General features: G+C 33.4%; 1 protein-coding gene across 1 annotated transcript; it reads left to right on the forward strand.

Moving 5' to 3' along the window:
- Positions 1-6,310: 6,310 nt before the first annotated feature.
- LOC116004712 (NAC domain-containing protein 90-like) lies at positions 6,311-9,642 on the forward strand. Its single transcript, XM_031244871.1, has 3 exons — positions 6,311-6,464; positions 7,896-8,194; positions 9,257-9,642. The coding sequence occupies exons 1-3, from the start codon at positions 6,311-6,313 to the stop codon at positions 9,560-9,562; spliced, it is 759 nt and encodes a 252-aa protein (XP_031100731.1). The 3' UTR covers positions 9,563-9,642.
- The last annotated feature ends 2,588 nt before the right edge of the window (positions 9,643-12,230 follow it).

Genomic DNA, 12,230 nt, shown 5'->3' on the forward strand with positions numbered 1-12,230 from the left:
GATTGATTGTATTGTGATTGAAATGTAGATGTAAAGCAAATATTTATAGCTGAGGTTCTATTCTCCATTCAAACCAAATGCCAGTGGAGTCGATATTAATTCTTTGTGTGCTTCAACAAGTTGAGAAATTATGGATGAACAGATACTACAATGTATGCTTCAACATGTTAGAGAAAGTATGGATGAACATATATTACAATGTAATAAGGTCGGTTGTACTAAAAAAAAAGACTCTTATAAAAAGTAATTAGTTACCACACCTGCTTTGTGCGAATAGTCCAATGTCCAAGGTGTATTTTTAAATTAGTGTTTCAGAATTTATCAAAGTATGGTATCCTAGTGTATATCAATGCAAGATTATCAAATTTTTCATTAAAGTAAGTATTTCAAGAATGCATAATTATGACATATGGCGGACATGTTGGATTAACTGATGCAATAACAGTTTTAGAAGAAAGCACCTTCACTAGATAGTACCATAAGCATAGGTTTTGCAACACAGAACTCTATTAATTGGCGTGATCCGTGCTTCTTTTTGTTGCCATCTCCACCCGAAATGAATTTTTAATTTGACTAGAATGAATTATATTTTGGCAGATCCATCATTTATCAAAATAGTCCAAAGTCTTGGCCATGAATTCCACAAAAAGATATATTGTATGTTTGCTATGAAATTGTTGGAGGAGAAATAATGCATACACACCGTACCGTGAATATTGGGCAAGAAATTGTGCAACTTACTTTACTGCATATTTATTAAAATTTAAAATTAAATATTTAAAATGTGAAAATTCAAAATAAAATACTCAGTAATAATAGAAATTTTTAATTCATAGATATGCACACATTAATATTTAATCACAATAACTTTCTTAAAATCACCAAATTTCGAAATAAAAGAAAAATAGAAATTCAAAAGTAGTCATGGACATGCACACATTATACAAAAAATAAATATTATGTTCATATACAATGCATTATACAATCATATAAAGAAATAACTCGAGCTAGCGTCTAAAAGGGGATGTAAAACAAAACTTCTTTCAAATTTCAAAGTAGATAGAAGCGCGTTGCCCCTCACAAAGGGCATAAACATAAATTTTAACGTAAAATTAAAATGCTTTTCCTTCCACCAAAAAAGGCTCCCCAAAAAAGAGTAATAGTAGCATATTAGTTTGAACAGAGAATCCATTAACCTCAATGTCATTAGGAAAGCTCTCCATGTCATAAAGCAGCCACACACAAACTAGTGTAGTTGGGGTCTCATTGACGTACCAAAAGTCCAAAATAAATAAAAAAAATAAAATAAAGCAACAACATACAAAAAGAGACGACATTAATGACTAGGAAGTGGGCTTATGTTAGATTATTAAATGGTTTTGTGGGCTTCAAGGTCTTCATTAATGGCTGTAAAGTGTTATGCCATATCATTCAATATTCCACACAATTTCTAAAGGTGAATTAAGGTGACGTAACTAGGGCCCAAGGTGTTGAGTAACGCTCAAATCTATATTGTGGACTAAAGCTATGTTTGTCAAACTTAGCTGAAAAGGTATAAGGTAGAAGTTGAAAACTGAAGAACTGTAAAATTAACTGATTATGCTTAAAAGTGTTTGGTAAAATTAACTTTTTGATAAGCTGATAAATGTAAAAAAACTAAAAATGACATCTTCATAAAATTTAAATAGTTTCATAGTGGGTGCAACACAACCTTCACCATTTGCATAGTTATCTACAAATAACTTAGACCACAAATCTTCCATTGCATATTTGCATAAGCAATGGATTTAGAGCAAATTGTCATTTTGATCCAGTGACTATAGGGGTCCTATTAATTTCCATCCACGACTTTCAAAAGTGTTAATTGCATACCATGACTTTTCAATTTGTATCAATTTCGATCACTCCGACCGGAAAATTCAAAACCCTAAAATAATGAAGATATTTTAGTCATTTCACATATGTTTTCTTCTTCTCCAGGTCTTCTTCTTCTCCGGCGGACCTGCTCTGCTTCTCCGGAGTCTTCTTCTTCTCCGACAACCTAATTAAGTTACCAAAAATGATCTCTACTTCCATCTCTGTGATAACCCCATCCTTATTCTTGAAAGACGATCAAATTTACGCCTCGTTTCTCCGAGCGATTACGGATTTCGAAGCCCACGGAGACAACCTCCGAGCGGACAAACAAATCTCGGATCTATTCAAACAAAATCCGGAGCTGTACATTAACTTCACCCGGTTCACCGCCGACGACAACTGTCGAAGCCATCGTGTTCGAGTATTAGAGACGATGGCACCAAGGTAAATATAATGTTTGATTTTAGGTATTGTAGATAGATAGTGGATCGACTTGAATACTTGATCCAACAAGTAAAACTCAAATGTTTGTTCAAAATTTTTGATAAAACATGAGATTTTAATACCTTTTTTTTTTATTTTTTTTAAAGATGAGATTTTGATACTTATTATATGAAATTCTCTGGCAGGTTCGCTGGAGAAGAAGAAGACGTCGGAGAAGCAGGGCAGGTCCGCCGGAGAAGAAGAGACGCTGGAGAAGAAGAAAAAACATGTGTGAAATGACTAAAATACCCTCATTATTTTTAGGGTTTTGAATTTTCCGGCGAATTTGGCCGGTAATCTGGCCGGAGTGACCGAAATTGATACAAATTGAAAAGTCATGGTATGCAATTAACACTTTTGAAAGTCGTGGATGGAAATTAATAGGACCCCTATAGTCAGTGGACCAAAATGACAATTTGCTCATAGATTTATTACGAAATTTTTTTATAGTCTGAGTTCTTCTACAAAAGAAATGAAAATAATAAGTTTACAATCAACACAAAATATATATATAATTATGTTTTAATCTTAAGAATCTATAATACAAACCTATATAGGAGAAGATAAAATGCCAAAACGATTTTAATTAGTAGGGGTAAAGGATGTCATTTATTTAAAACAATAAGGATAAAGATGAAAAAAAGGAGTTAAAGAGCTACTAGCTTATTTTAGAAACGCTACCTAAAAGTAGTGTTTTAAAAAAAACTCTTATTTTAAGCTACTAGCTTATTCTGGAAACATTACGAAACAGAACTTACATCTTATTAGTAGTTTAAACTAAATTATAAGCTCCTAAATAAGTTTTATCAAACAGTTTCACTATGTGCATGATAGATTCTCTATGTACATGCAATTAACATATTATAAATTTTCAAATTAATAGATTATGTATACCAGTTGCAATTAACATATTATATACATGCAGTTAACATATTATGTACCTTAATTTTATTTCCAATACATAATCTGTTAACTAAATGTATGTAATATATATCAATTGTAGATACATAATTTGAACCAAAATCAAATTAATCTAATTTTCACAATATAAAGTGTACTAGGATCCAGGCTATAATTTTGCCTATATGATTGCATGGTGCGAGACTCAATGTATGACTATTATATCTAGATTTAAGATACTATAATGTAGTCCTGAGCTTAATATAGTTGGCTTATTGCTTAATTTAAAGGTCATTGGAATGGTAAAAAAGGCTTTAAAATGTTGAAAGGTCTAAATGAAGATTAGGATATGATCAGTGGACTGATTACGCGACTCACGGTTTATCTATGTAATGACTCTAGGGACGGAGTTCTGTAAGCTTAAGATTAGTCCAGTTTTACTGAGATCACCAAACTTTAAAAAAAAAAAATACTATTATGCATTTGAACATTAAAGCCGACATTTTGATTTGATTATATGTGATTTGCCAAACATTTTCCAAACATTGTTATATTAATGACACACAAATCTTCTTAAAATTCATCAACTGCGGCGGAAGCATACTGGAAGAAAGAAATATTCACCAAAAAAATGTGGGGAACACAAGACATAATTCCTCTCTAACTTTCCACATTAGGAATGTGAACATTTGAAAAACATAATTAACATCACTACAGATGTACGCACTCCACGTCACATTGGTTTGAATGGTTTCTGTCTCAGCATTAAACTAAAAAACATTACTTGGTTTTCTGTTAACAGGTAGGACTTTTGTGCCCCAAGTCAAAATGTATAATATTTTTTTTTTAGTATTACCGCCTTCATTGGAGCTTAAACCATAACCTCCCATATAGGAGAATCACTTCAATATAATGTATAGTAGCAAAGACATAATTTTATTTTTAATTAGCGGGATTTTAAATTGTGATATCAATTATCAAAATTAAATGTTTACTACGAGCGAAAAGATTATAGCTAATAATGATGTGTAACTTTTTTATTTTCTTTATTTTTTATTTTTTATATTTTTTTATACTTGTGTTTAAAAGTTAACACCACATTTTGGTGGAAGATGTTGGGTTAGAAGCCCAACAACATATGCTATATATTGGGATGATATGAAATTGCATATTGGATAATTTCATGCAAACTTCTCCTACTTTTCTTTACAACGGTACTGAAATAACAAATATTTCAACTTTTCAAAGAAGGACAAAATAATCTTATAATTATTTAAAAGACCACGGTTGACTGCTGACTCTAGGACTTCATATGTTTTTAATTTCATTCCTTGTTTTCCCTGTACAAAAAGATTATTATATTGTTCGTGACGATGAGTTTACGCGCAATGAGGTCATATATTTTTGTATATATTAAGTGCATACAGATGCAACAATATATTGTTGAAGACTACAAGGCATAATACAATATTTTCAACATCAAACGCTTATTAGTATGCCAAAAGTTATAACTATTAGCGTATGTGTAATTTTATTTCATTATAATTACATAACAGTCAATTTCACGTTTTGATGGTAAGATGATGAACTCGATCCTCTAAGCTTCAACCCAACATATGTAGTGCATACACTTTTAGCATAATGTGCAAATTGTATTAACATATTGTTCATATTATAATTTGAATCTTTTTTTTTTTTTAATACTTGCTCATGCAAACTATATATGTATATGCCATATATGATAAAATGTTTACCAATTATCACTATGTCGAAAGTTATAACTAATATCAAATGTATAATTTTTTTTAATACTTGCATGGCAAGCTAACTCCAAGTTTCGAGCAATAAGATTATAGACTTGACCATTCCTATCTCCGCCCTACAAATAGGATCTGAAGAAGCACGAAATCAAAAGAAATTATTTTTAAAAAAATAATTAGAAGAGTAAAAATATATAACATGATCTATATGCTTAGTTTCCAGTGCGTCACCCATCCTATGAGGACACTTAACCATAAAATTCTATGATTATATAGTTGTTATATCCTACTTAAAATCAATTGGTGATAAATAAGTACACATTAACCATTTAACCACACCCCTCCATGGTAAGTCACAGCACTATGTCTTGAATCGAGCATGGGCTCAACTCGGCCTATTTAGCCAACGGCCAACAATAATAATTTGTGTAAAGTCATTATTGTGCATGCAAATGTTGTCAAATATATGAAATAAATCCCTTATATATGGCATGCAAATTCTAGCTAGTTAAGTGTAATGAATTTTTTGTACTCTCACTATTATTGTTATTATTATTATTATTATGATTATTATTATTTGTAGAATATAATTGAGTGAAAGGGACTCATCCATCCTTAACCAAACGTCAATAAGCAGAGAATATGTTACAATTAAAAGAATGTATTTATCCTTCTTATGAGTATATTTGAGACACTTTGACTACATTTAGAAGGCAGAATTATCAATTCATTCTTTGATTTACGAGAAATCCCGCAACAACAAAGAATCATAAGGATGTAGGCGAGCGTAGGTTGTCCATAACCGATCGGCTATTGGTTCAAATTAAATTCAAGAAGGTAAATGTACTGCTCATAGTGAGAATCAAATTTGAAACCTTGTCATTACCACGTCAATATATATAGTATAGATTGACCAACTCGACTAGTACTGCCCAAAAATGTATCAATTCATCCTTTCAAATATTCTTTAACTTAGTTGAGTTGTTTCAACTCCAATTTGAACATCATCATCAAATAAAACAGAAGAGATGACCAAAAAAAAAAGCATGAAAATGAAAGTAAAATTGCTTTACGTACATTAGGGTCCCACTTTTTTTTGAAATTTAGGGTTGGGAACCAATCTCAATCCACATCAACTACAGTACTATGTTGGAAAAGATTGGCGGTTTTCTTATTCCAACGGATGGGTTAGTGGTTTTCTTTTTACATGGTTTTCTGATCTATTCTTTCGTCATCATCTTTCTCTCCCAGCTTATATAAATATATAACAATGTAATATGTTTAATATATTTGCGGATGAGACAATAATAATGGAGGATTATCCACAGGGTTTCAGATTTTCCCCCACTGAGGAAGAATTAGTTTGCTTCTATCTCAAACACAAGCTCCAAGGCGACAGGGAAGACATGGATGCGGTTATTCCTGTCGTCAACATTTACGATCATTGTCCATGGGATCTACCTCGTACGTTAGTATAGTATTGCACATAAACATACGCACAGTTTATGTGTTTTTCTTTTTCCAATTCCTTGCAAATCATTTACTTTAATTTATGTTTCTCCTCTCCTCATGCTTCAATTCTCCTTTGGGAAAGGTGATTATTATGATTAGGGTTCATTTTAAATAATGTCTGCAAATATTTGTACTAGGGTTTAGAAGTGTCATTTTTTTTTTTTTTGTGGGTAGACCGGAAAAATCAAATGTTCAAAAGATAAAAATTAAAAAGGGAAAACAAATCATCAACAAGACAATCACGATCTGATCAGATCGGCTAGACTTAAACCTAGTCAAGTTCATATTAAATGTATGTTTAATATACTTTTTTAGAAGGCTTAGTAATAGTTCTGCAAAAGAGCACTTTCAAGAATTTCTTGAATTTTTTGTATGAGAGACAAAGCATTTGCTTACTAATTTCTTGCAACATTTTTTGTAGGGTCGTTTAGTTTTTATTTTATTTTCTTAGTACACGGAAAAATCAAGAGTTAAAATAAAAAAAAATCTATAAAGGGATTAAAAACCAAGAAGGCAATCAGAATCTGATCCAACTACCTAGAGGGTTCGGTTCTGAATCCGCGGTTCATTTTTTTTTTTTTTTTTTTTTTTTGTAAATTCTGTTTATTTTTAAAATAATATAGATTCAACAACGTACTATTTTTGAATTTTTTTTAAATGGTTATATCAAATATTTAAAATTTAAAGTTCAACTAAAAAAATAAAAATAACTCTGCGCTTTGCACTTAATGTATCAAGATGAAATTGACTATGTACCTTATCAAAATTCTAATAAGAATCAAAAATCCACATCGTCCTCTTACCATTTTTATGTTAGTCATATTCTAATAAGAATCAAAGTCCATCTAATCCTCTTACCCTTTTTATGTTATATTTTTTAAGAGTCATATTCTAATAATTAGAATCAAAGTCCACCTAGTCCTCTTACCTTTTTTATGTTATATTTTTTAAGATTCATTTGCTTCCCCTTTTGGTATTATTGTTGTTGTTGTTGTTCTTCTTTTTATTTTTATTTTTTGATTCAAGTTTGAAATCCGGAATCGACGAATTAGGTTCCGGTTTAATTTTTACAGTGCACGATTCAATTCGAACCAAACCATGATCATCCCTGCTAGATTCACCTAGGTCTTGACGTCTTATCAAGCTCATATTAAACAGATGCCTAACAATTTCTGAAAGAGACTCAAAAATAGTTTAAAAATAAAGCATTTTCTTGATTTTTTGGTATGAAAGAAGCATTATATTGGCTTAGTAATTTCTTGCTTTAACATGCACGTACAAAGTAGAGATTAGGAGATGATATATATATATATATAGCTAGTGAAAATGGTTTAACTTTGTGCGTTGATTTACTGAATAATAGTTTTTATGATATGAAAACAGAGCTAGTTGGAGAGCGTTGTAGGGGTGATGAGCTAGAAGAGCTCTTTTTCTTTGTTGATATGCAAGAAAATATATCCCGTGGAGGAAAGCCTAAGAGGCTTACACCACAAGGATACTGGAAAGCAGCTGGTATCCCCGCTCTCATGTATTCAAATAATAATGAAATAGTAGGAGTTAAAAGAACCATGATTTTCTACAGAGGTAGGGCTCCCACAGGTATAAAAACAGAATGGAAGATGATAGAGTACAGAGCCATTCTGGGACAACCTCCTCGTACAGCTACAATGTCTGATGTACAGGTATGTATGTATTCTGTTCCATCTTCAATATGCAATCAAGTTGGTCAGACTTTTAACTTAGTAAGTGCAAGTTTATAAGTTCAACCCCTAACAAGAGCAGTTCATTGGTGTTTTTGGTTTGAACCTGTCAATTTTGATTATTATGGGCATAATTTATATCATGCACACCTTTGCCTAGTAGTTGTGGGGTTCCCCTGTCAGTCAAAAAAAAATATTTATGCCTGTGGCAAGGGGGATTGTTGGCGTACGCCGGTGAAAGGTCAAGTTTACCATCTTATTACATCTCAATTAAAAGGTCAAGTTTAACATTTGGCTCTTGAAAATGTGGTGGTGTATAAGGAAATAAAGTTACACCTTGAGTTATAACTTTTGACGTAGTTTACAAGTTCGACTTCTAATAGGAACATCGATTGGTGTTTTTGGTTATGGGCAATCTAAACTAGTTTATCTCCTTTGTGGTAGAATTTATCTCGTGCACACCTTTGCATTGTAATTCTTGGTTTCTCTTGGCAGTCCAAAAAACATAATTATGCTTGTGGCTAGGGGGATTGCTGGCTTAGGCCGGTGAAATGCCAAGTTCAGCATCCCGTCTCTAGAAAGGTCAAGTTCAACACTCGAAAATGTCTCCTTGTGGTAGAATTTATCTTATGCACACCTTTGCATAGTAATTGTGGGTTTCTCTTGTCAGTCCAAAAAAAATAATTATGCTTGTGGCTAGGGGGATTGTTGGCTTAGGCGGTTGAAAGGCCAAGTTCAGCATCCGGTCTCTTGAAAGGCCAAGTTCAACACTCGAAAATGTCTCATTGTGGTAGAATTTATCTCATGTACATAGTAATTGTGGGCTTCTCTTGCCCGTCCAACAAAATAATTATGTTTGTGGCTAGAGGGATTGCTGGCTTAAGCCGCTGAAAGGCCAAGTTCAGCATCCGGTCTTTAGAAAGACCAAGTTTAACACTCGAAAATGTGGTGGTGTACAAGAAAATTAAGTTATGCCTTCACTATGAGTTATAACTTTTCACATAGAGTAAACGTTTGATCCTAACAATATCAATACTCATGCAGTTACAGCACGAGTTCAGCTTGTGCCGTATTTATAAGAAGGCGAGGTTTGACCGCGGATTCGACCGGCGTCTGTCTGCCCCAGCTGCCATTTTTGCTGTCCCTCGAGCTCCAGAGCCGCCATCTCCACACCTGCAAACAGTACCAGAAGCCATGGCGGCGCAGTCATCTTCCTCCCATCCGCAGGCTGTCCCAGAATCCGTAGAAGATTCATCATCTTTGCAGAATAATTTCTGGGATGTTTGTGTTCCTTTGTGGGATTGGGCAGACATGGGTTTTGATCCACGAACTCACAAACTGAATTGCTAGCTCCGAATAGAATTTAATATTATGGAGTATCAATGTATGCATGAGTACTCAGCATGACATGCACAAATTATCCCTTTTTGTCTACTTTATGTTGTTTTTTTACTACTTAAATTGAAAAGGTTTTACTCAATTACAACGTTACTTTACTATTTTATTGATCCAGTTGATTAATATTAAGATCATTTGATCTGATCTAACAACGTTATCCACTTATAACATATTTTAATTTAGGGTCCGTTTGGAAACCAAAGAAAATGACTTCCAAATTTTATTTATTTATTTTTAAAATGAGTCATTTTTCAGATAACGTTTTCCTTTTCAGTATTTGGTTGCATTTTGAAAAACTATCTTGATGTGTTTGATTCATTTTCTGGAAAATGACCATAATTATTTTTAATTTTAAATATTTAAAATATACAATGATGGTGGTGCTGGCGGTTGTAGTAGTAGTGGTGGTGGTGGATGGTGGGGGTGGGGGTAAGGGGTAAGGGGTGGTTGTGGTGGGTGGTGGTGGTGGGGGTGAGGGGTAAGGGGTGGTTGTGGTGGGTGGTGGTGGTGGATGGGGGTGGTACTTGGTGGTGGCATCAGTAGCGGGTCATTGGTTGTTCTATTGCTGCAAACGGAAAATGACTTTCCCAAAAAAGAGGAAATCACTTTATGGAATATCCCTTCGACCGCACCCCTATTTTCCCCATTTATCCAAACATTGGAAACCCGAAAAATGATTTCCAAAATTCATTTTCCGGGTTTCCAAACGCACCCTTAATCGTAAAGTTTCCCTTAGATTTATTAATCAGAATTGTCAAAATTAAGAAGGAATAATGTTCGATATGCTACTGAACTCAATACGAAAATGCAATTGTATCACCAAACTCAAAAGGTTGCAATTAACTAGGCCACTGAAAAGTCCAAATCATGGAATTAAACTACAATTGATTGGTAAAAGAGCTAAATTAGCCTCTAAGTTTATCGGATAGTATGCTCTCTTTGGTAGAACTTTTTCTATGAGCTTATAGCTTATTTTAAGCTACTAATTAATAAGCTATAAGTTTTGTTTGGTAATGTTATGAAAATAATTAAGCTAGTAGCTTCCTAACTTTTTTCCATCTTTATCCTTATTATTTTAAATAAATGGCATCCTTTACTCATCCCAATTAAAATCCTTTTGGCATTTTCTCTTCTCCTATATTTTTATTCATCCTCTCCCGCAACTCTTCACCACCCAGCAACTCCTTAAAGTTCCTACTCCAAATCGTCCATTCATAAGTCCATTGATCCTTCGATGAAATATATATATACAGCCTCTCTCCTCCACCGTTTCGCCATCGTCGCCGATTCCCGTATGCATACACAAGCCAGGATTATGCTAATAGTTTCATTTCAAAATGTTAAATTTTAATATGTAAACAAACTTATTTAAATTTAAAAGTATTTAAATTTTATGAAAATTTCTTTTTTTAGCATTTTTACATTTATCAACTTATCAANAGGGGTAAGGGGTGGTTGTGGTGGGTGGTGGTGGTGGGGGTAAGGGGTAAGGGGTGGTTGTGGTGGGTGGTGGTGGTGGGGGTGAGGGGTAAGGGGTGGTTGTGGTGGGTGGTGGTGGTGGATGGGGGTGGTACTTGGTGGTGGCATCAGTAGCGGGTCATTGGTTGTTCTATTGCTGCAAACGGAAAATGACTTTCCCAAAAAAGAGGAAATCACTTTATGGAATATCCCTTCGACCGCACCCCTATTTTCCCCATTTATCCAAACATTGGAAACCCGAAAAATGATTTCCAAAATTCATTTTCCGGGTTTCCAAACGCACCCTTAATCGTAAAGTTTCCCTTAGATTTATTAATCAGAATTGTCAAAATTAAGAAGGAATAATGTTCGATATGCTACTGAACTCAATACGAAAATGCAATTGTATCACCAAACTCAAAAGGTTGCAATTAACTAGGCCACTGAAAAGTCCAAATCATGGAATTAAACTACAATTGATTGGTAAAAGAGCTAAATTAGCCTCTAAGTTTATCGGATAGTATGCTCTCTTTGGTAGAACTTTTTCTATGAGCTTATAGCTTATTTTAAGCTACTAATTAATAAGCTATAAGTTTTGTTTGGTAATGTTATGAAAATAATTAAGCTAGTAGCTTCCTAACTTTTTTCCATCTTTATCCTTATTATTTTAAATAAATGGCATCCTTTACTCATCCCAATTAAAATCCTTTTGGCATTTTCTCTTCTCCTATATTTTTATTCATCCTCTCCCGCAACTCTTCACCACCCAGCAACTCCTTAAAGTTCCTACTCCAAATCGTCCATTCATAAGTCCATTGATCCTTCGATGAAATATATATATACAGCCTCTCTCCTCCACCGTTTCGCCATCGTCGCCGATTCCCGTATGCATACACAAGCCAGGATTATGCTAATAGTTTCATTTCAAAATGTTAAATTTTAATATGTAAACAAACTTATTTAAATTTAAAAGTATTTAAATTTTATGAAAATTTCTTTTTTTAGCATTTTTACATTTATCAACTTATCAAAAAGCTAATTTTACCAAACACTTTTAAGCATATCAGCTAGCTTAACAGCTCTTCACTTTTCAACTTCTAGCTTATAACTTTTTAGCTTTCAGCTAGGTTTGCCAAACACAGCTGGCACAATTGTCACAAGT

The sequence above is a fragment of the Ipomoea triloba genome, chromosome 14 (genome assembly GCF_003576645.1).
Source record: "Ipomoea triloba cultivar NCNSP0323 chromosome 14, ASM357664v1".
NCBI lineage: Eukaryota > Viridiplantae > Streptophyta > Magnoliopsida > Solanales > Convolvulaceae > Ipomoea > Ipomoea triloba.

Excerpts from the sequence above, each read along its gene's own strand:
- LOC116004712 (XM_031244871.1), top strand. The coding sequence starts at position 6,311 with ATGGAGGATTATCCACAGGGTTTCAGATTTTCCCCCACTGAGGAAGAA. Across the intron at positions 6,465-7,895 it reads TTGTCCATGGGATCTACCTC|AGCTAGTTGGAGAGCGTTGT; the intron begins GTACGTTAGTAT and ends ATATGAAAACAG. Across the intron at positions 8,195-9,256 it reads CTACAATGTCTGATGTACAG|TTACAGCACGAGTTCAGCTT; the intron begins GTATGTATGTAT and ends ATACTCATGCAG.